Source organism: Trachemys scripta, chromosome 6 (assembly GCF_013100865.1).
Source record: "Trachemys scripta elegans isolate TJP31775 chromosome 6, CAS_Tse_1.0, whole genome shotgun sequence".
In the NCBI taxonomy this organism is placed as follows: domain Eukaryota; kingdom Metazoa; phylum Chordata; order Testudines; family Emydidae; genus Trachemys; species Trachemys scripta.
The window spans coordinates 73875738-73901184 of NC_048303.1; the positions used below are offsets into that span (position 1 = coordinate 73875738).

At 38.6% G+C, this 25447-nt stretch overlaps 1 protein-coding gene across 5 annotated transcripts in view; it reads left to right on the forward strand.

The window, feature by feature from the left end:
- Positions 1 to 25447, forward strand: part of CSNK1G3 (casein kinase 1 gamma 3) — a 130111-nt gene that overhangs the window by 66785 nt on the left and 37879 nt on the right. For 3 of the 5 annotated variants that reach the window (XR_004646057.1, XM_034773102.1, XM_034773104.1), the window contains exons 6-12: positions 2417 to 2565; positions 3926 to 4160; positions 15358 to 15443; positions 15569 to 15653; positions 16706 to 16854; positions 20526 to 20621; positions 23214 to 23309. Coding sequence is in view for 3 of the 5 variants with exons in the window: in XM_034773102.1 (XP_034628993.1) it covers positions 2417 to 2565; positions 3926 to 4160; positions 15358 to 15443; positions 15569 to 15653; positions 16706 to 16854; positions 20526 to 20621; positions 23214 to 23309 (896 nt within the window). In the remaining 2 variants the exon portion in view is untranslated. The remainder of the gene's footprint in view (positions 1 to 2416; positions 2566 to 3925; positions 4161 to 15357; positions 15444 to 15568; positions 15654 to 16705; positions 16855 to 20525; positions 20622 to 23213; positions 23310 to 25447) is intronic. The other 2 variants (XR_004646058.1, XM_034773103.1) reach the window with 1 other exon arrangement.

Below are 25447 nucleotides of genomic sequence, written 5' to 3' on the forward strand. Positions count from 1 at the left end.
AGAACAGTATAAAGTTGCCGAATAAGCTGTAATTACAGTTCTGTAAGTGAGAGTGAACACCATTTTCAAGTATTAAAAAGCGGTTACAGTCTTCATTTGATTTCTAAATTTATTCTATCAAATGTTTCCATTCAGAAAGTACATGAAATAGTTAATTCTTATGTGAATCAGTAATTTAAGGTATTCATGTGGCCAATGGAAGGGGTCATGTTTACACTGCAAACTTCTGCTGGCAAAGATATGTCCGTCAGGGGTGTGAAGAAGTGTGATCCCCAACTGACACAACTGTGTCAGCAAAAGCCATTATATGAGCCATTATGTAGTTGACAGTTATACCAGGAAAATAGCAGTTTGCTTATATAAGCTGCATCTACACTAGGAGCACTTTACTGATATAGTATACTGGTATGGCTATACTGAGAAAGTGCTTTTAGTGTAGGCATGGCCAGTAATGCAAACTCAGTAACAGATTTTCTCAACTCAGCACATAAGGTTTTATTAATGTAATTGTGTTACTTCCAAAAGATACTTTTATGGCTATGGTACTGGATGCTGTTTTGAGAAACGCACATTCCTGTGTGTGTTTTCTGTTAATGTTTCTGGTTGAGTGAGATGAAGAACTCTAGTAGTCACCAAAATTAATTATTTTTAGATAGCCTATAATAATGCCCCATGCATTCTACTTGGCATTAATGGAAAAAAATAATAGGAAAACTGGATGCCTAGATAAATGCACTTTTTGTTTTTAAGTTATCCTTCTACTATTCAATTTCCTACAGATTGTAATAAAAGATTTTACTAAAATGGATTTTTGTAAAACAAATAGGACTTAATTTAGATACTAAATGTCAAAAGTGAGCAAGATCCATGCAACTAAGACTTGCATCATGTATATTAAATTCATAATGTTAAAGAGATATTGCCGGAACACATTTTGACTTTAAATTTGGGTTTAAATTTAAGGGGGGGGGGGGGCGACGCATGAAGGGAGGGTGGCAGGTGGAGGCCGGTGACCCATCCAACACTCCCCCGCTCCCTGACTGCCCCCCCCCCGGACTCCCCTTACCATTCTGGCTCCACGTGTTTGCAAAACACGCTGCCCGGTGGGTTGGTTTGTGTGTTACACAGGGCTGCAAGCAGAGGGAGCGGGGAGCAGGGGAGGGCTCTGGCTGCTGGAGACCAATGGGAGCAGTTCAATTTGGCCCAGCCGCCCAATCAGCAGCCGCACTCTGCATGGAAGGGAGGGAGGGAGGCGAGGGAGAAAAAACCCCTGGACATTTTAACCTTGTTACCAATTCCTCCCGGACGGCTATTTAGAAACACAAAAGCCGGACATGTCTGGGGAAATACAGACGGATGGTAACCCTACAGCGTTAAAGAAACTAACAAAAATAATCATGCTTAGGTGCCTAACTCCCATTGTTTCCCATTGAAAATCGCACTAGGCATCCATCTGCATATTTAGGTGCCTGAATACCTTTGAAAATTGGTAGTGGGAAAATAAGCTTTCATGCTTTTTCAACTCCCAAGTGATTTCTAACTAGTCCAGATGAAGGAAATGTTCTCTGCACCTGCTAGCTAAACTGAAACCAAAAATAATTAAGGCAAAACCTTTTGTGCACAATAGCAATTGAAAGTACTTAACATTTAGAAAAATGTAAATACCATCATTCACTCTGTTGTAAAGACTGAAAATAATATGATATTTAATGCAGTACATGAAATTGTGACCTGTTATAAAGCCTGAGTTGACCTCAGAAATTAAGTATGTTTTTTCCTTGATTTTTTTTATGTAACTAAAAAGAGCAGCACCCTCTATCTCGTTATTATTTGCAGAGGGCTCATTGATGCAGTACATTTTATTTATGTAAATGATTTTAATAGATTATAATGTTTAGACCTTAACATAGCTTGTCAGAATTTCAAATTAAATTTTAAACACACTTATTTTTAAAAAAGGAAAATGTATTTGAATTATATAAAAAATCCAATTTAAGAAAATCTGATTTTTTTTGTTTAAAAAAATATTACTTTTATCCATTCTGAACTAAAGAACAATAGTTGAAATAAAGTACAGTTTCATTAACTGAATCTGCACTTACTGTCTAATGTGTAATGGGTAGCTCTTGATTTTTATTTTTAAAAAAGCTTTAATTTTTTCAAAATTGTCAAATACTTAGTTTCCAGTAGAAGCTATGAAATGGATACAGCAGGAATAATGAAGTTAACTGCTTTAACACTAATGATTTTTCATACAGCTTTAATATCAGTTTTTATCAGACAGATATGTTTTAAAGTGTAGATCCAACTAATAAGCCTTAAAATTAATATTGCTGTAAGCAAGAAATAAGGTATATGTTTACATTTAGGTAAGTACTCTATAACTAATTATATATACATATTTTTTCTTTTCCAGACGGTATACCTCAGGTTTACTATTTTGGCCCTTGTGGCAAATATAATGCCATGGTGCTAGAACTACTGGGACCTAGCTTGGAAGACCTATTTGACCTGTGTGATAGGACATTTTCTCTTAAAACCGTTCTTATGATAGCTATACAGTTGGTAAGTATAAATATATGTGAGTTTATATATATTTAATAATGCGAGTGTGTTCATTACTCCAGTATGTGGACAGTCTTTGTAGTATAGATTAAATACTAATTTATCTGATAAAGGATCTACAGTATACAATCTGTTAAATTGTGTTAGCTGTATTGCAGTCCTTTATAGGACATACAACAATGAAGTATTATTTAGTTGTCATTTTTTTATGTGCCATAATTTTTGCCTTAGTCTTTAAGGACAGTTGCATAAATTCAGTATCTGTTTTGAAGAGCTCATTTAATTGTAGCCTAAAGTCATAAAGCTCAGTTTGACACACTCATTTCCATTAGAATAAGCAGATTAAACTCTTAAGTAACATAGGCATTTGCCATCTTACACATTGTCTTAGTTATAAAATTAGGAAAGGGCAATACAAAAATGCATGGTACAAGCAGAATTGTTTAAATGGAAAATTTGAGGTTTTGAGGCATTTTTTCTGAGGAGTCTGCCATCAGACTAGATTAGAGTAAAAGCCAAATAATATTGTTTTTATTTTCATTGGTGCAGATTTATATTTACTAAGTAATTGCATCTTTTTAAATCCAGATATATAGTGCACCACTTTTTTTTTCACCATGGGTAAAAAACTTAAATGCCATCTGTGCATTTTAAATGCCAGTATTTCAGTAATAATAGCATTTAAAATGAAATAATCAGTATGAACATGTTACTTAAATGTCACTGAGGAGGGGGATATCCATTTTATGGCATGAATGGCAAAGATTCCATTCATCAATAAAGGCTTATAACATCACAAATGCAAAATCATTTAACAAGCATTCTTTTCCGAATATAAAAATGATTTTCAAACCTTAATTTATACATCTAGGAGGAAAGCCATATTCATATTGATGATGCACTGGCTAAAATTTATATGTGCAGAACATTGCATGTGCTTACAGATCCTTGATGCTGATAGCAAGACAGTGTAATTCCAGGTCTTAGTTTCGTATCCAATAATGTGCACAAAAATGCATTCAATACAGCTTGCTCACTGTCAACTTTACATTGTTTCTTTTTTTGTGATTCATATGAAGCTGTAAGTATAGATTTTTTTTATATGCAAGTGGTGGAGTGTATTTTCCTGTATGCACGTGCTCATGTCCCATCAACATTAAGTGGAATTTAGGCATATGTTGAGAGGAAAACAGTTGTCTATAATTTGTTTTAAAGGTGATAAGACATCCATATATATTAAATATATATATATATATATATATATAAAGCTGATGTAACAATACTTGTTTGCATCTACCACGCTTTCTTGTGGTAACCTGAAGCTTAAACTAAACTCTGTCCTTTCTTCTCTTTAATAAAGATTTCTCGTATGGAATATGTCCATTCAAAGAACTTGATATACAGAGATGTAAAACCTGAGAACTTCTTAATAGGACGACCAGGAAACAAAACCCAGCAAATTATTCATATTATAGATTTTGGTTTGGCAAAGGAGTATATAGATCCAGAAACAAAGAAGCACATACCATATCGAGAACACAAGAGCCTTACAGGAACAGCTAGATACATGAGTATAAATACACATTTAGGAAAAGGTATGTTTGCATTTTAAATGCAGAAACAAAATTCAACAAGTATACTAACTTTGTATGAATTGGTATTTACTTCTGAATCATCCAGTTTGCAGATTGTTAAAGAAACAAATTCTAATCTGTGCTCATCAAAAACTAAAGACTTATGCACTGAATCACATTGTTATTAAAACACTATAAAAATAGGATTCTCTTGGTTCTAAAGTCATCGTACCCCATATCATCTCAGATCATGATCACATCTGTTTACAAATATTACAGTATGTTTTGTTGTATGGAATGGTTAGATAACAAGGATGGCCAAACTTCCTGACCCCCACCCCCCACCCCCGAGCCACATACGACTATCTTCAGAAGTTTGAGAGCCAGAGCACACCTGCTGGGGCTCAGGCCTTCAGACCCTAGACTGGGTTTGGGGTTTTAGTCGCACTCCTGCTGAAGCTCTGGGAGCCCCGGCAGGTGCGCCTCACTGGGCAGAAGCCTTGAGTCTCTCCCTCCCCTCTGGGCAGAAGCCTCAATCCTATCACCCGCTGCAAGTCAGAGGTCCTGAGTCCCTCCCAGTCTGGTAGATGGAGACTCTGTGAGTTGCACTTTAAGGGTAAAAGAGGTACATGTGGCTCACAAGCCACAGTTTGGCCACCCGTGTTATATAATGAGGATGAAGTATGTGTGATAAACTTTCTTTTCAAAATGTGTTTAGAAATATCACAATTTTTGTTATTTTTTAGCTTACAAAGTGAATATATTGGGTGTGAAAGGATTGAAGTTCTCTAAATGCAATAATAGGTACAGCTTAGACAGCAACACTACAGGATTTCCATGCTATCTTGCCACTCATTGGCGTCAAACGTAGTTCTAGTTTTGATGCCGATTCAGTCCTTTGCCCTTCTGCTCAGTAGGGGTGTGTCAGTTACGAAATGAACACTTTCCATAAAGAATTGTATTCTTTGATTAAATTAATGTAGGTTACTGAAATACCTGTATATGGTCACAGCTAATTTTAGGTATTAAGGATTATGCATTTAAGATTTTTTTTATTTTACTTGTGTTTGAGCACACCATAATGTACAAGGAAAGAAAAATAAAACTTTTTGGGAGCAGTCCATAGTACAGAACCCAGCTATTAATGTAATGTATGTGTAACATACACAGATCCAGCAAACAAAAGTAATAGAAATCACATGACTAGCAGAGACCGAACATCCAGTGTTGTCTGAGAGAGAGCTTCTTCAAGAAGTAATATTGAAATAACCTATGTGACGTAATTAACCTCTGTCTTCCTGAACACATCCTTAAATGTTATCTAAAGGGAACCTGTTGCACAGAGACACATTAAGCCTTTATCCTACTTTTTGTTTCTGCGAAGAGCATTAGGCTACCATCTCCATAGGCACAGCTTTTTAAGCCTCTCCTTCCCCCCCACAGTCCCCCAGCTCTTTTTTTCTTTAGTTCCAAGTCTGTTCTTGGGTTTTAGGAATGAAGGATTCGGGTAGGCTTCAGTGTCATACTTTTAAAAACAAACACTACAGATATACTGCTTCTGTTAAAATAGAAAACAAAAATGTGTGTTCAGTGCCCTACATGCTTCACGTACTTCCTTGCTTAGAGTTCTGAGGGGAATGGCCGCAACTGAAATTCAGTTCTTTCTGGCAGCAAACATTGCAGCGAGCCAAAAATACTGCTCTCTTCTGCCCCTTTGAGTACTCTTTCTTTTTTGTGTGTATAGTCAGAGAGATTTTTGTATATTTAAAAAAAAAAAAAATGTACCTTTGCCATTGCAGGCATCATCTGGGACCCAGCCATTTTGGGCTGTTTCCTCTTCGCCTAAAGCAGTCCTAATAGGATTGCTCTTTTTTGCAGGTGTTTTTCCTTTTCTGGATCCTCTGACTCTGCAGGTAGCATGGCTGAAGTAGCTAAGAAAATCCAATTTAATGTACAGTGTTTTTTTCATAGAGTTAAGGCCAGAAGAGTCCATTAGATCATCTAGTCTGACTTGTATAGCACAGGCCATTAAATTTCAGCTACCCCTGTATTGAGCCCAAAAACTCGTTTGGCAAAAGCGCATCTTCTAGAAAGGCATCTAGTCTTGATTTGAAGACATTAAGGGATGAGGAATTCACCACCTCCCTTGGTAGTTTGTTTTATGTAAACTATTACAGATGACCATGTTTAGTATCTCCAGTGCTGGGCAATGGTCACAATTTAAGCAGGCAAATGCTTTCTTTCTCTTTCTTCAGGGGAACCTGCAGGGCCGGTGCAAGGAAGTTTTGCACCTTAGGCGAAACTTCCACCTTGCGCCCCACCCTCCGCCCTGAGGCCCCCCCCCCCAGTAGCCCCCCCCCCGCCCTGGGGCATCCCCCCCCCCCCCCCCCCGCGCGGCAGCTCCCCATCACCCCATCCCCCCGGCCCGGGGAGCCGTGCGGAGCTCCCCACCCCAGCTCACCTCTGCTACGCTCCCTCCCCGAGCACGCTGTTGCCGCTCCACATCTCCCGCCTCCCAGGCTTGCGGTGCCAATCAGCTGTTTGGCGCCGCAAGCCTGGGAGGGGAGGAGAATTACAGCAGAGGCGGCGTGCTCGGGGAGGAGGCGGAGCAGAGGTGAGCTGGGGTGGGGAGCTGCCGCACGGCTCCCTGGGCCAGGGGGGTTGGGAGCTGCCACAGGGAGGAAATTGGGGGCACCGCTTTTTGGCGCCCCCAAATCTTGGCGCCCTAGGCAACCACCTAGTTCGCCTTAATGGTAGCACCGGCCCTGGGAGCCTGCAAAGATTGGAAGAACTGCCTCAAAATCTAACTGATGGGGGGTAGGGGGGGCAGAGATTTTTAAACTCCTTGTCAATTGAATTTGGCACCAAACATACATCACCAACATTGAGGCATGTTGATTTTGAAGACCTTGCTAACCTGACTTTGTATTGAGCATAAGCAGCACTGGGATTGTTGCTCTCACCTGGGTTAAAGGACATTGAAGGTTGGTGCCCTGATTTTCCTGTTTCGAGCCCAGCTAAGCAGGCTGGAAATTCCAAGTGGCTATCAGCTTCTGAGCATCCAGGACTCTGTCCCTGGATGGAAGGAGAAGTAGAGGAAGAAGAACCATGCTTCTGAGAGAGGTTTAGCCTTTGTGTCCTGGAACCCCAATCTTGCTCTCACTGTATCAAGTATTTGCACTGTAAAAATACAAGAAATAGTATTTTTCAGTTCACCTAATACAAATACTGTAGTGCAATCTCTTTATCATGAAAGTTGAACTTACAATTGTAGAAGTCTGTGTTTTTTTTTTTTTTTTTTTTAAAGTAAAATTTTAGAGCCTGCAAATCCACTCAGTCCTACATCTTGTTCAGCCAATCGCTGAGACAAACAAGTTTGTTTACATTTGCAGGAGATAATGCTCTCCGCTTCTTGTTTACCATGTCACCAGAGTGAGAACAGGTATTTTCATGGCACTGTTGTAGCCGGCGTCGCAAGATATTTACATGTCAGATGTGCTAAAGATTCATATGTCCCTTCATGGTTCAACTACCATTCCAGGGGACATGCGTCCATGCTGATGACAGGTTCTGCTCGATAACAATCCAAAGCAGTGTGGACCGACGCATGTTCATTTTCATGTGAATCAGATGCCACCAGCAGAAGGTTGATTTTCTTTTTTGGTGGTTCAAGTTCTGTAGTTTCCTCATCGGAGTGTTGCTCTTTTAAGGCTTCGGAAAGCATGCTCCATACCTTGTCCCTCTCAGTTTTTGGAAGGCGCTTCAGATTCTTAAACCTTGGGTCGAGTGCTGTAGCTATCTTTAGAAATCTCACATTGGTACCTTCTTTGCATTTTGTCAAATGTGCAGTGAAAGTGTTCTTAAAACAAACAATATGTCCTGGGTCATAATCCGAGACTGCCATAACATGAAATATATGGCAGAATGCAGGTAAAACAGAACAGGAGACATACAATTCTCCCCCAAGGAGTTCAGTCACAAATGTAATTAACAAATTTTTTTTTAACGAGCATCATCATCAGCAGCAGCATGGAAGCACGTTCTCTGGAATTGCGGCCGAAGCATGGAGGGGCATATGAATCTTTAGCATATCTGGCACATAAATACCTTGCAATGCTGGCTACAAAAGTGCCATGCAAATGCCTGTTCTCACTTTCTGTTCACATTGTAAATAAGAAGAGGGCAGCATTATCTCCTGTAAATGCAAAAAAACTTGTTTGTCTGAGTGATTAGCTGAGCAAGAAGTAGGACTGAGTGGACTTGTAGGCTGTAAAGTTTTACATTGTTGTGTTTTTGAGTGCAGTTATGTAACAAAAAAAAAATCTACATTTGTAAGTTGCGCTTCTTTGAGTGCTGTCCCTGTGTGTGTGCCGCTTCAAGTGGACATGCGTCCCATCTTTGGTCTAAGGAGACTCAACAATTTCATCTGTGCCCACAGATTCAAAATGATCACCGTGAGTTCAATCATCCCTGTGCTGGAGGAAGGGGACTGGTTCGCAGCCCTCAAACTACAAGACACATACTTTCACATTACAATCCATCTGGCTCACAGACGCTTCCTAAATTCACAGTAGGACAAGAACATTTCCAATACATAGTGCTACCATTCGTCCTCTCGACGGCAGCAAAAGTATTCACCAAAACACTTGCGGTAGTAGCAGCTTAATTACGGAGACGGGGGATACTGATATCCCTTTACTTAGACAACTGCCGACTCAAAGGCACCACAAAGACAAAAACAGAACGAAGCATTCAAATAATCATGTCTCTCTTTCACTCCCTGGGACTGCAAATCAACTAAAAGAAATCCACCCTCACTCTGGTACAGGAACTAGAGTTCATTGGAGCTCACCTGGACTCCCTCATGGCCAGAGCATTACTACCAAGGCCATGTTCACAACAATGACCTCCCTTATATCAGTGGTCTCTCACAGTCCATGGGTACATGTGCGAACATGCCTACAACTATTGGGACATATGGCTGCTACCACATTCATTGTAAAACATGCCAGGCTACACGTGCCTTCAGAGATGGCTCAATGCAGTATACATCCCATGAAGACACATTCTAAACAAGAGAATCACACCCACCACAAAGGTGATACGATCACTATGCTGGTGGACAAACCCAATGAAGGTTTGTTCTGGTGTACCATTCCAACAGGAACCACCATTTGTTCAGATCACAACAGATGCCTCCCTGATCGGATGGGGGGGCTCACCTGTACCAACATACCACTTAGGGCAAATGGTCCCCTGCGGAAACACATTTTCACATAAACCTACTAGAACTACACGTGGTACGCAATGCATGCTGCCACTTCCTTTCTCTCATAAGAAACAATGATACAGATCCTAACAGACAACATTGCATGTATGTTCTATATCAACTGCCAGGGTGGAGCACGATCCCGCTCCTTATGTGCAGAAACTCTAAAACTATGGAACTGGTGCATAAAGCACAATATCACTATCACAGCATCATACCTACTGGGCCGCCTGAATATCATGGCGGACACACTAAGCAGACAGTTCTCACAAGAATACAAATGGAAACTGAACGATGAAATAACATATCGTATTTTCCACAGATGAGGAACTCCAGTGATAGACCTGTTTGCGACACGAGCAAACAAGAAATGCCTAAAGTTCTGCTCACGTACAGGACAAGGGAGCACAATCACTGGGAGATGCATTCTTTATCAAATGGAACGTCCCTCTCCTATATGCCTTCCCACCGATTCCTCTGATCTTCAGAGTCATACACAAAACACGAACCGACAGGGCCAAGTTAATCCTTATAATGCCAACATGGCCCAGATAGATTTGGTTCCCTTGATTCGCAAAGCAATATGCAAGCCATTCACTCTCTCCTGTCTACACAATCTCTTATCACTGGACAACAGTCAAATCCTCCATCCAGATCCAGGGAAACTCCACCTGAAGGCATGGCTCCATTCTGAGGAATTAACCTGTTCTGACCAAGTAAAATAAGTAGTGATTAATAGGGGGAAACAAAACATGCTCTACTTTCCTCCAAATATTGAAAAGATTTTCCCTATGGTGCCAAACGAAATAAATATCTGCACAACAGGCACCACTTCCTCTCATCCTGGATTACCTACTATCCTTAAACTCAGGACTGGCTACAAACTCGATTAAAGTTCACCTCGCGGCCATACTGGCCTTCCACCAACAGATGGATGGGACATCAGTATTCGCCCATCCCACTACTAAGAGATTCGTAATGGGGCTACAGAACATGTACCCAGATATCCATGAACCCACACCAGCATGGGATTTAAACTTAGTACTCAAATGCCTAACCAGAAAACCATTGTGTTCTTTACTTCACTTACCTGTGAAAGTGGCATTCTTGATAGCCATCACATCGGCACAAAGAGTGAGTGACATAGGGGCACTCATGGCTCACCCCCTATACACAATATTCTACAAGCACAAAGTGACTCTTAGGACGCATCCTAAATTCATGCTAAAAATATCGTCCTCATTCCACCAATTCACTTACCTACATTCCATCTGAAACCACACAACAACCCCCAAGAGGCGTTGTTACATACATTAGATGTCCATTGCGCCCTGGCCTTTTATCTGGACAGAATAAAGGCCTTCAGTAAATCTTACAGACTATTGGTATCAACGACAGAAAGATCAAAGGGTATGGCTATATCCACGCTAAGACTATCTAAATGGATATAAAACTCCCTATATAACAGAGAAGCCTCAATGGGCATCAGAATACACTAGACAAGAGCCATAGCAGCTTCCATAGCATTCCTGTACAGCGTACCCGTTCTAGACATATGCAGAGCAGCTATATGGGCATCTGAACATACATTCAATAACCAGTATGCCATTATGCTCAGCATGAGTGCAGACACAAGGGTAGGCTTCATGGTCCTAGCTGCAGCTACAGGCTCAACTCCAAAACACCTTCCATTCTGATGAGGGCACTGCTCTCCATTCACCTGAAGTAGAGCACCCTCAGGGACAGCACTCGAAGAAGAAGGGAAGGTTACTCCTCTTGTGCAGTAACTGAGGTTCTTCAAGATGTATGTCCCTGTGGGTGCTCCACTACCCACCCTCCTCCCCTCTACATCGGAGTAAGAACTAAATGCTCCACAATAGAGAAGGAACTGAGGGGGTTGGGGTATGCGCGTGCCTGAAGAGCCACCAGCGGCGCTGCGAGACAGTTACTGCGCACGCGTGTCCCGACCAGACACTGCTAGCAAAAATCTCTAATCAGCGGTGCCAGGACGCACTGCCACCTGTAGTGGAATACTCACAGAGAGACGCATCTCGAAGAACCTCAGTTACTGCACAAGGCGAGTAACCTTCCTTTTCACAGCAAAGAGATTGAACTACAGTATTTGTATGAGGTGAATTGAAAAATACTAAAAAGAACAGGAGTACTTGTGGCACCTTAAAGACTACAAGTGTGTGTGTGTATATATATCTCCTCAATATATGTTTCACTCAATATGCATCCGAAGAAGTGGGCTGTAGTCCACGAAAGCTTATGCTCTAATAAATTTGTTAGTCTCTAAGTACTCCTGTTCTTTTTGCGGATACAGACTAACACGGCTGCTACTCTGAAACCTGAAAAATACTATTTCATTTATTTATCATTTTTATAGTGCAAATATTTGTAATAAAAATAATATGCAATTTGATTTTAATTATAACACAGAATACAATATATATGAAAATGTAGAAAAACATTGAAAATATTTAATAGATTTCAATTGGTATTCTATTGTTTAACAGTGCGATTAAAACGGCGGTTAATTGCGATTAATTTTTTTTTTAGTTAAACGCATGAGTTAACTGCAATTAATTGACAGCCCTAGTAGAGATAGATAGCATTCATGGAGAATATATCAATATCTTCTTGGACTTTCTAAGACAAAGTCCAGAATTTGCTTGAGTGTGTGGAAAAATAGGAACTTTATAGCCTGAATCTTGAATTTAAATCTCTCAATTTTTTTTCCTCTCTTGAATAAAAACTTCTTTCTTCAAGGTAGAGTTAATCTACCTCTACAATATGTTATAGTTGGGGAATATTTTCTAAAATTGGTACCTCTCTTGTGACTGCAATGAGAAGAAAATGAATGTCAGTCTGTCTCTGTCTGTTAATTAAGGCATAACAACCCCCTTTTTGAGCCCTTGCTAGAAAGTTGTTTTTTTATTTATTTTTTATTTGTGAAAAATGTTTCTGGTGGCCATCACATCCTTCTGGCTGACTCACATAGTGTTTAGTAATTTTTTATTTTTACAGTTGCATCTTGGGAAGATTCTTTCTGGAGAGGTACTGCAGATTTATTTCTGTGTATAGAGGGGGCCTTGCTTCCCGAAGCTGCAGTTCCCTGGGCTGACTGATTTTTATGAGAAAACCAACTTATATCTTATATCTGAAAGCAAAATTGTTTTATTCTCTAAAGAATGTCATATTGTCCAATGTGATTTTAGTATATTACACATGAACATCCAGCTTTCATCATCTCTGAATTTTCTGACTCATGCAATTAATTTTCAACTTTTAGGTCTTAGTAGTGTAATGTTATATACTCATGCAGTACAATAAAAGTTAATTTGAAATTGAATGCATGATGGATCAACTGAACAAAATGTGTTTTGAATGTAAATTCAGTCAAGTTTTTTTGATAATGATCTACTGATTTAGGACTAGGAGACAAGTTCATGTCTTCTTACTGTACAAGCCTGCAGAGTAAGACTGGCACACCTGGTGGATCAATCTGCATTATCCTAATGCATAATGCAGTGTGTGTTCTTTCCATGCCCACCAAACAGCTCTGGAAGAGAATGCTTCTTGCGCCTTTCCATTGTGTAAGGCTTTGTTCATCTTGCATAATTACAAATATATCTGACCTGCTAATAGAGCGTCTCCTTGCTGTTTTCTTTTAAACAGGACAATTGTTAAACTTTATCTATTGCTACTAAATGTGGTGATGTTTTTAATTTTGTCTGCTTCTCATTGTGAAAATTTTAATCTCCTCTAATATTGACAAGTACTTCAAATCTACCTTTTTCAGACAAACTATTATTTAGAACACATTAAATGGGTTTAGCTGTTGAGCAGCATATTCTCTTCTATGAGTAATGGCCATTTAGCTTTTGTCTATAAAAGGTCCACTAAAATGAGTGGTCACTCCTAGAGTGTGGCTTTTTCTAGTTACATTTTAAACAAAAAACTGCCCTATGTACTTCACAAATTACTTCAGATTAAAAAAAAATTGTAGCAATGTTTTTCACATTTGCTATAACCTAAGAAAAGACGGGAAAAGAAGCATTAATCACAGCAAACTTTTCTTTAATTAAAATACATGAGTCATAAAAGCAACCATTAATAGGTTCCTTAAATAACTACTGGCATTGCTTAGACAACTGTAATAAATATTCTATTTAGAAACAGTTGTCTTCATACTATGGTCTGACACTTCTCATTTCTTTGCTTCTGTATTACAAAGTGCATTTGCAGGGAAACAGAAGAGTTTATTTAAATTGTTGTTGCTTTCCCATCTGTGGACTTAATCATGTTCATGGAAATGGAATTTATTTCACCATAGGAATTTAGGAAAACCTGTCAGGAAAAAGTACACCAACTCAGAAAAGTACATTATCTTCTTGCAACTGTTCTTCATGACAAATGAGGGGGAAAATACAGCATATCTGAATCGTGAAACACATACTATTTAGAAACGAAGCATCAACTGCTCTTTGAAAGAGAACTCCAAGTTAAGCAGTTTTATCAAATTCAGTTGTAAAATATGCTACCTGTTTGTCAAAATGCTGTTTCTTTTTTAAGGTCGAGTCCTTTTAAAGGAATAAGCATTTTTAAAAACAGGTTCTGTTGGGAAGGGAAGCAACTGTAAAATGTAAGGACATCACAATGCAAAGTAAATTCACAGTTCCCTAACTGTGTTTAAGATTTCGTCTGTAAAGGCAAATTTTGTGCTATGAACTTCCTGATCTACTATAAGGAGTAGACTAGATAAGTTTGTTTAGCATTAGCCATATCTATACTCTCTTTATAAAGATAATTAGTAGTAGTAACCTATTATTGCTTTAAAACTGGGTGACCAAACAACATTTTACTGTTGAGACTGAGGAGTTACTTGTGTATTTATGGAACTGCTTTCAATCCAATGAATCACCTCAATTTAAAAAAATATATATCCTATATAATTGTATGCCTCCATCTCCAGTAGTAGAAGGCTAATATTGCTGACTAGCAGCAGTATTTTTTCTATTGGATTTAAGATCTTGGGGTATCATATTGTATAATTGAATAATCTAAAGATCATTGAATGACCTGTATTGAAGACTCTTAAATATATTGATATCTGTAATTTTAAAATGTGAATAATACTTTGTCAATAAGAAATGTGTTTTCGCTTTAAAATAGTCAGAATTTCAGAAACCAAATTTGTGAATTTTGCAAATTTGAATCACTTGAGTTCTCTTTTGAAATTTACTGTTGTTGGTTTTCTTATTTTATTTTCTTGTATACTTTATGGAATACTGTGGCTTGAATTCCGGAATTCTAATACACTAACAAGCACTTCATTAATGTAAACAAAAATTGTATTACTGCAAAATAATTCCATTCACAGTTCTACTCTAAGGTCAGCTAGATAGGGGAATAAGCTACAGCTGCTTGCTTCCTCAATGGTGCTTTTTTACTGAAAAGTCAGTTTTCCGTGTAAGACTTCTTACTTCCCCAATAAAACCTTTGGTTTCCTAAAAAACTCCATAAAGTGGATAGATGGGGAACAAATATTACTTTTTCCATGTATCACATTAATTTTCATCATTTTAAGAAGGAAATTTGTTCAATGACTGACTGTTAAATTGTTCTCATTTAACATAGTTGAAAAATGTGGGCATGTTTAATGAAAGTATAATTTTAAATATCAGATCAATTTCCTTTTATACCAAAAATGACTTGTATTAGTAAGATGAACATACCAGTATTCTGCATTGGCAATTTCTGTTTAACTCTACTCTTAATAAGATCCACAATAGGCAAAAATGTGCACTACTTTAATATGAAATTTTATATTGTTAAACTTCTAAATATTTTAAAACTTTATAAAACTTTTTTCTAAATGTGAAAAATTAAAGTATGCATTAAGCAGATGTAACATTCGAATAACCTTTTTATTTTATGTTTCAGAACAAAGTAGAAGAGATGATTTGGAAGCTTTAGGACATATGTTTATGTATTTTCTCAGAGGGAGCCTTCCATGGCAAGGTTTAAAGGTAGTGTTTTTAATATCCTTATCTCCCCTTTTTTAAAAAAAAGTCATCTTCTCCATCGTGTTTCCTTAGTAAAGTTGTCTCCTAAAATACTTTCTGAAGTTATAAATTTATCTTTCACATCATAGGCTGATACATTAAAAGAACGTTATCAGAAAATTGGAGACACAAAACGAGCAACACCTATCGAAGTATTGTGTGAAAACTTTCCAGGTAATGACTGTGTTAATGAAGATGAATCTATCTTTAAAATAACACTGCAGTAAATCTTTTTTTTAATACTGTAGGACTGTATACATTACTAAGAAAAATGGCTTTCAAATACATATAATAAAATATATTGTGGTAATGAGTGTAATTTAAAATATAATGAAACATCACAGAATTTTGTCACTGGCTGTTATTGAAGCTGGGGGATTAGGAGAGAGGCCCAAAACCGCTAATTGTTCAATATATTGACATTCTATGGGGAGGAGGGAAGAGGGGAAGAAGTTTATTTCCAGTTCCAGTTAGTGATCAGTTTGTCCTGAAGCATAACATGTTGGTCTCCCTTTCGTCTATAAGAAAGCAGATTAATATTTTTAAAAAATATTTATTGTAACACTTTTCTTACTGGTAGATGACCATCATTTTGAAGTTGACTTACTTTAAACTACTTGTAACTCTTTATTTTGGGCATTACTCCTGCCTCTGGGTCCCTCTAACAATTTTTGTGGTATTATAGTTGCATTTTCCTATACAAAAAGAGATTTTATTTCCCGGGTTTCTCTGTAAACGACTCAGATATATGAAACTGACTTGCTACACAGAAGCACCCATGAAATTGACTAAACAGAAACTTCTCTCAAATACACAAAATAAGCTGGGGGGGGGGGGTGGAGAAAAAAAGTTTTTCTGGTATATAAACCTCTTGGGACTAGTAATGATAGATTTTTAGCATGATTTTTTAAAGTTGATTTTTTTTGGGTCTATTTGGCTCCCATCCTGCAAACATCTACACATATGGCAGTTCCATTAAATTCAGTGGGATACTCATGAACATAAAGTTAATTGGTGCATAATTGTTTCAAAGGGAAAAATACATTAACTGCTGTGGAACATGAAAACTAAACTGATAAGTAAATTAATATGACATAAAATCAATCTGAATTTTATATAGAAAGCTAAAGATTATTTGGTTTGTTTTTAGGTATCGATGATTAATGTGATTGTTTAACCATTAATAAAACAGAAATGGCAATTATGAATATTTCTCATTTGTATAGAGGAAATGGCTACATATCTGCGTTATGTAAGAAGGCTAGATTTTTTTGAAAAACCAGACTATGACTACTTAAGAAAACTCTTTACAGACTTATTTGATCGGAAGGGCTATATGTTTGATTATGAATATGACTGGATTGGGAAACAGCTGGTGAGTTCAGTTGAGCAAAGATGCTGTATTTTTGTCTAACCAGTTTTTTAACTATAGTAGTTAGTCTTAATATTTGTATAATTTTTCTTGTATATTATAAAATTTACTAGATTATGAGTCAAGCTACTTTTGTGAAAGCTGCAGATTAGTTTCCATTGTAATCCCCTATTTTTACGTATTGTGAAATTTATGAAATATCACCTTTTGGTCTGAGATTTTTTTTATACCGGGTCTCTTCCCAAAGGTGTGGTGTTTTTTTTAAAACATCAAATAAAATTCTTTCCTCTGTTTTATAATAGGAGGTTGTAAGAATTCTAATCAGTTTTTGAGCAGAGTAACAGTTTGTCATTTGAAACTTTGCAAGGACAGTCGTCATTGGGAGTGTGTGGTTGTTTCATTTTGGGGAATTTTTTCCAAAGTTTTAAGCAACTGAGAAATCACTTCTCAGCATCTGAGGTTTATAGCAGAAACTGTACTAAAGCCTCGTTCCCTTTGTGACATCAAAGTGCACATTTTCCCTGTCCAGCCTGACAGGCACATGAGCTGCTGCTTTCAGCTTTTCCTGAGACAGGTAGCTTGAAGGAGCTGCTAAGTACCTCATTAAAATACTCAACAAAAATGTCCTTTTAAAAACATTTTTAACTACTGTCAGGAACAGTAGAAAAGTTTGTGTGTGACTAAAGGATTAGACTCCAAACTTAGGGTCTCTGCTGATCAGAAAATGGTGGGGGATGGTATCTGTAGAAAATTCTGACTTTTCACTGAAAAATTACAAAAATTCAATTTTTTGGCCAAAAAACCCAAAACTTTTTTTGAGAAAAGCCAGACAGAAATATTTGGTCAGCCAAAGACTCATGGAAAACATAGTCTAAGTCATGCTCCAATGTTCTACAAGTTCTAAGCTTTCATTTTACAAAATTCTGTATTTGGCTTATAGAATTTTTTCTACGACTTGAAATAATCTTGTAACACTTTCTTCTCTTTTTACTTACACTAAATTTAATTTCATACTCCTGTATATACATATTCTTATCTACTTACATATTTTGATAACTTATCCTCACTATCACATTTTACTAAGATTGTTGTACACTATTATTATTATTAGATTAATTGTTAATCTGGCTTTTTCTAACTTTTGAGTGCTTGGCTTTGCAACCCAAATAACATTCTGTTAACATTGTTTTGTTTTGGTTTTTTTTTTTTGTACATAACAATTATTTTGTATTGCAGTAGTGCCTAGGGGCCCTGTCACAGATAAGGTTCCTGTTGTGCTAAGCAGTATAAAAACACAACTAAATGTGTTCCCTGCTTAGAAGAGGCAACAATCTAATATGAGAGACCGCAGGATATATATTCTCTTCGTCCTTGCTTACATGCAATAATGTATATAGGGATGAAACAGCGACTTCAAAGCTAACTTTGATCATGTGCATAATTGATTCTTACATGTAGAAAAGTATGTGTCAGTTCCCTATGAAACAACTGTGTGCTTTTTATATACAAGATTTTATAGGATTATGGCATATACATAGTACTACAGTATGCAGCACATAAAGTTATCAACAAATGTATTGTAGCTTTTAACAAAAGTTAATATTCTGTAGCACTCAGAAGGGGACAGTCCAAGTTTGAGGGCATCTGAAATATTTTATTTGGCACATTCTGTCTTTGATTACTTAACCATGCTTGTTTAACATTGTACAAATATAATCTTTCTATAGATTTTCTTTACTTATAGTAAAAAGGTAGGAGCTTCCCTGTTTAGACTTTGGAAATTCTGTTAGCTTCTACAAATTTGAAGTGTGTTTAAATTCCACAATCTGGAACTATTTATACATCACTAGAATGCCTTCTCCCACACATGCTTAGATGGTGTATAGGAAGAAAGACCTTCCTTGGGCATGATCAAAGTGGGGCTCTCCCTGCTGTGCATCTTAAAATGTTTTCAGAAGCTTTCCTCAGTCCCTATGTACCTTCTGTCCTGATCAACTTTATAAAGCTTTCACTACTTAGCTAAGCTAGTCTTGCACATAGCCTCAGTGAATCATTCCTTAGTTACACATTTTACAAACTAAGTGAAAAAATTCCATTGTGAATAGTTGGTAAATAATTTTTCAAAAGTGAATAAGATGGTGAACTCAAATTTCCTCTGGAACAATGAAATATACTGCTTTTCAGTAAGCATTCTTCCCAGACAAAATTGTATCTTTCAAGCCTCAGCCATTTTGATTGTTTAAAAAAAAAAAAGTTGGAAGAAAATTTGTAAAATGGTAATATCTTTGATTTCCACTATGTTCACATTCAAAAGTGGCTTAATCTTTTTTTTTCTTCATACTTTCAAAGATGGCAGAGGTTAGTCATAGAAGATTTCAGCCTGAAATCTTACAGGAAGTTATCGGTAACTGGAATAGGTTAAAACAAAGAGGAGTTCTTGTGGCACCTTACAGACTAACACATTTATTTGGGCCTAAGCTTTCGTTGGATATAACCCACTTCATCAGGTGCATGGAGTGGAAAATACAGTAGGCAGGTATAAATATACAGCACATGAAAAGATGGGAGTTGCCTTAAGTGGGGAGGGGGGTCAGTGCTAATGAGTCCAATTCAATCAAAGGGGATGTGGTCCATTCCCAGCAGGTGACAAGAAGGGGTGAATATCAACAGAGGGAAAATTATTTTTTGTAGTGACCCAGACACTCCCAGTCTTTATTCAGGCCTAATTTGACTGTGTCAAGTTTGCAAATCAAGAACTTGCAGAACTGGAATTTAAGTCTGTTTTTGAAGTTTTTTTGTTGAAGAATGGCGACTTTTAAGTCTGTTATTGAGTGTCCAGGGAGATTGAAGTGCTCACCTACTCGTTTTTGAATGTTACAATTCTTGATGTCCGATTTGTGTCCATTTATTCTTTTGCATAGAGACTGTCTGGTTTGGCCAATGTACATGTACAATGACAGTCTATTAAAAAAAGTAATTTTACCTCTATTGATATTCACCCCTTCTTATCAACTGTTGGGAATGGGCCACATCCACCCTAATTGAATTGGCTTTGTTAGCACTGACCCCCTACTTGGCAAGGCAACTCCCATCTTTTCACGTGGGTTATATCCCACGAAAGCTTATGCCCAAATAAATTTGTTAGTCTCTAAGGTGCCACAAGGACTCCTCGTTGTTTTTACTGATGCAAAATGGGTTAGAATGGATACTTCATGCAACTTTAACTGTAGTGGGACCAACACTTCTAGCTGGAATAGTGGCAAACTTTTCAAATTAAAATGTAAGCAAACAAAAATTCAAGGAACTCATCACAAAATGTACTTGCTGCTTTTATTTGGACCAGTTTACAGTAACTTGTCATGTCCTAAGCATACTAGTGAATACATTGCAGCATAGTCTAGTGAATTCTTTATCATTAGACATCATTACAGCAAGTTGCTCCTAAATTTTTGAGAAGGGAGAGCATGTTACTGGTTTTTGTGAAGGAATTACCAAGTTTAAGAATTAGTGAGGGTCTGCTTCATGACTTGCTGTTGGTTTTGTATGGCCATATCTCTGTACATTTCCGTAGCAAGTTCAGAAACATGTTTTGGATTACAATTCAGTAATTATTGGTATGTAGAAAACTTAAATATTTTTTTAACAATTTGCTACATAATATATTATGTTTGTAGCCTACTCCAGTGGGCTCAATTCATTCAGACCCCGCACTGTCATCAAACAGAGAAGCGCATCAGCACAGAGATAAGATGCAACAATCCAAAAATCAGGTATGCTGCTCACCTAAGATTTTATCAGCATTATTTTATGTCATCATTTTTATAAAGTTTGTTCTTTATGCCAAAACAGCTTTGCTATTGCTTCTGTTACACAATTTCAAATTGATACCAGTTTCTGCTGTCCATTTTTCTGTGTTTGCTGAAGGTAGCTTTTATTAATGCATGAATGTTTTTGGTTTGTAAGTCTTAAATAAAGGTTATAAGGGGCTATCATGTTTTTAAGTTGTAATTATAAATAAATGGGAGACTTTTGTCTTTTTTGATCAACTGAATCCTAAGGAGCATTGCTGTATTTTCTTCCTTAGTTTTTCTGTTTAATCTTACAGTCTCTTACTTTGCACTATGTACAGTGACTCACCCGCTAGTGTTAGAGGGTTCATTTTCCTAAGATTGCATTTTTTGCCACCTTAGTACATTCAAAAGGCAGTAAAATTTGTGAGAATTCTAGATTTTCTGTTTAAAGTATTGTTAGGTTTTTCTTAGAGAAAATATTTAATGCACAATCATAGGCTATAAGAACAGATGGACTGCTTAAGATTTGAATTCACTTGTTACCTGTGGTCATAGCGTGTACAATTCTGAGGTGATATTACCAGAGTACTTTCTTACAGATCAATAACGGTTTTATGTAAAGGTTGAAATAGTATCTGTATAAAATATATAAACCATATTTTACTTTGATATACTTCACCCACTATATATATAATATATATATATATACACACACACACACTCCCCTCTACCCCGATATAACGTGAATTTGGATATAACACGGTAAAGCAGTGCAGCGGGGCTGCGCACTCTGGCGGATCAAAGCAAGTTCAATATAACATGGTTTCACCTATAACGTGGTAACATTTTTTGGCCCCCCGAGGACAGCATTATATCGGGGTAGAGTATGTGTGTATGTATGTATGTATGCATGCATATATATATGCACATGTGGTTTATTCTAGTTTAAAAAAAAAAAGATGTATATGCATGTAGTTACCCACTTTATACATACAAATGAGATTTGCATACATAATTTAGGTGGCTAGTTTCAAAAGCTTTGTCCTAAAAGGTTTATTAGGGTTACCATATCTAACAAATCAAAAAAGAGGACACTCCACGGGCCCTGGCCCTGCCCATTTCCCCAGCCCTGCCCCAACTCCGCCCCTTCCCCGCCCTAACTCCGCCCCCTCCTCCCTCCCACTCCCAGCCACGTGGAAAGGGCTGCCTGAGCGCTACCGGCTTCACGGTTTGCCGGGCAGCCCCCAGACCCTGCGCCCCCAGCCGGCGCTTCCCCAGCATAGCTGGAGCCCAGGAGGGGAAGCGCCCAGCCGGGGGCGCAGGGTCTGGAGGCAAGGGGGCTGCCCGAAGCCCAAGCGCTACTGGCTTCGCGGAGTTAGGGCGGGGAAGGGGCGGAGTTGGGGCGGCTCTTAAACAGAGCTGAAGAGTCGGGGAGGAGCAGAGCCGCTGCGGCCGGAGGCTCTGCTCCTCCCCCGACTCTTCGGCTCTGTTTAAGAGCCGAGCTGCCCCAGCGCTACCGTCTTCGGGCAGCCCCTATACCTCCGGACCCTGCGCCACCGGAGCCCGAGAGGGGAAGTGCCCGGCCGGTGGCTGGGGTCTGGAGGCAAGGAGGCTGCCTGAAGCCCATAGCGCTCGGGCAGCTCGGCTCTTAAACAGAGCCGAAGAGTCAGGGGAGGAGCAGAGCCGCCACGGGAGGGGAAGTGCCTGGCCGGCATTTTCCCGGACATGTTCGGCTTTTTGGCAATTCCCCCCAGACGGGGGTTTGAGTGCCGAAAAGCTGGACATGTCCGGGAAAAAGAGGACGTATGGTAACCCTAGGTTTATGGTTTCTGGACAAAAATCAGTTACTTTAAAGGATATATTCTGAAGGAGCTTGTTGCTAAACTAGTGGAGAATTACAGTATGCTGATAACTTTGATCAGTATTATGATTTTATCCTTTAGTTTGTTTCTCAGAAAATTTCAGGCCTTGGTTGATGCAAGGGTAGGAATATACAATATAGTAATTGTGCACTGCATTTTGTGTTGCATTTGTTGAATGTATATTTTCAGTTAATATAACATGCATGATGTGCAATTGCAGCAGATTGTATTTTAAGCATATGTAATCATGAGTTCTTGTTTTCTTCTGGAGTGTCCATGGTATTTTTAATTATATTGCTGTGTTCGAGAGAAGTTTTGCATACCCCATGTGACTTTATAACTATTTTGAAATTACTTAAAATAATAAAAACAGTTTTTTTTCGTTTTTTTTATTATTATTATTTTTGTTTATTGTTTTGCTTTCTGCTATTTCCAGATTCTTAATCTGTCTGGTAGTTCATGTTTGCGTGTATACATTTTTGTTCATTTTTAGCCACTCTACAACTTTTAGCTATAGTAAATAGCAAAGTTTAAACATGTATCTGTCTGCATTCATGTGCCTATGTACATAGCTGGTTACATTCTGTTTGTGTGTTGTATTCCTGTGGGATTTTTATTTCACATTGTAATACAAGCATGAGATGTTTAATATGTTTTGGGTTTTTTTCCTCCTCTTCCTTGCATGCTTAATGCATTATGTAATTGACAGTCGGCAGACCACAGGGCAGCTTGGGACTCCCAGCAGGCCAATCCCCATCACTTGAGAGCTCACCTTGCAGCTGACAGACATGGTGGCTCGGTACAGGTATTTTCTGCTTCTTTGCATGACTGATTATTTCCACATTCTGCAACCTATTCCTCTGTAACTCCTGGCATGATTCTTGTTTTCAGCTGAAAAGTTTGCTTCATAGTTATGTCCATAATTACATTCCCTTGTTCCTTTTGTTCTACAACTGCCAAATTGGAAAAGAAAAGTGCAGAAAGTTTGACTTTTTGTATGTTGAATTTCTACAAATGCCTGTTGTAGTTTAGCAGTATAGCTTTCTAAAATTTATATCAACTAAATCAGCTAATGTTAAGACTTTAGTTCATTTTAATTTTATATACAGTTTAAATAGATTTTAACTACTCAAGTTTATTTAATATTAGCCAATTTTGAGAACTTGGCACAGTGCAGCACTTTACACATTTTAACCAGGGTAAAAAATGAGAAACTAATGAATATTAATAATATTTAGTTAAGTACTTGATTTCAACTAAATATCTGTTTTAAAGAGAGTCAGTTTCTACACGTAAGTATAACAGCAGCTTTAGATATTATACTTGTCCCTACCAAAGAAATGTATTTTCTCCCCTCCTCATAGAGGCCAATGCAAAAAAGGGAAAACTGGTTATCTGACCAGACACGGTGAATTTACATATACACAGCACTGTGAAATTCACAAAGTAGAAAACTAAAAATAGGGATTTTTTTTTTCTGATCATTTTTCACTGACTTAGATTTTGCTTTTAAGAATAGTAGTTTAAAATATTCAGACAGTAATGGGATTTATGGCATGCATCCCTTTAAGATGTTAGAGGAATGTAGTTATACATAGTGACTAAAGAGTCTCCAGAAAACTAATTTTATTGCACTTCCACTTGCAAGTGAAAAACATAATAATAATTTATGTTTAACAGAAGTGGGTTATCACATCAAAGCTTGAACAAAGCGGTGTACTCAGGAATTTTTGAATTCACTAATTTGTTTGCTCAGTTGTGGGCAGCAGTAACAGCTATATGTTTCTTTGCCAGCCACCAAAATGCTCAAATGAGGTATGATTCCCAGTCTAGTCCATTTCTCATTTATAAACAGTAGCTTGAGGGGATTAAATTACTAAGGTTGGCCAATTTAGAGTTTCTGTCTAAGTCGAATGCTGACTCATTCTCTCATGTTAATTCCCCACACAGACCCTGTTATAGTCCAAACTCTTTCTTCCTGAATGCTTAATTTCCTATCAGATGTTTGTAACTTTCAACCAGGTTTTGCTTTCCTTGTGTATGTGATGTATGTGGTTGCAGTAATTCTTGGGAAATTTAGGGCACAAGAATCAAGAAGATACTTGTCACATCAGATGGCTTGAAAGCTTCCCCGTTTATGTGCATACACTCTATTCTTAGTACCGTATATACTCGTTCATAAGCCGAATATTGTTAGTAAAAAAGGGAAGCACCAGTGAAGGGGGTTGGCTTATGAACGGGTATAGAGAGGGAGAGGTGGGACACAGCCCCTCCCCCCAGCAGAGGGAGCAAGGAGAGGCAGCAGAGCCAGAAGGGAAGAGGCGGGGCCAGAGTCTCTCCGCTTCTGGCCACGCTGCTCTCCCCTCAGCCTCCGAAGCAGCTGCAGCTCTGGGGCTGGCCGGCTGCAGCCGTGCCGCTCAGCCCTGCCCCCCAGAGCAGGCTGTGGCCGCGCCGCCCATCCCGCTGGAGCACGCTGCGGCCGTGCCGCCCGATCTGGAACATGCTGCGGCTGCGCCACCCAATCTGGCCCGCTGGCAAGCTGCGGCCGCGCTGCACTGCCCAGCCTGCCGGAGCAGCTACAGCCAGGTCAGACATCCTCCCCTGGCCATCCCCAGATAAAGTGAGAAGGGATGGGATGGGAAGAGTATGGGGGTCCCAGGCTAGGGGTGGGGTCATGTGGGGGGTTGTCACAGGGATTACTCCCCTGACCCTCAGCTTCTCATACCCCCTCTCCCCCAAAATTTCCCCAGCAGTTGCTGGCCCGGTCCATCAGGGTAAGCAGCTGGCACGCCGGGACACTTTGTTTACTTAGGTTTACTGCCGTGCCTGCAGACGCTAGAGGTAAACAAACCATCTCGGCCCACCAGCAGCTTATCCTGATGGCCCAGGAGCCAAAGTTTGCTGACCCCTGATTATAGGGTCGGCTTATGAATGGTTTATAAA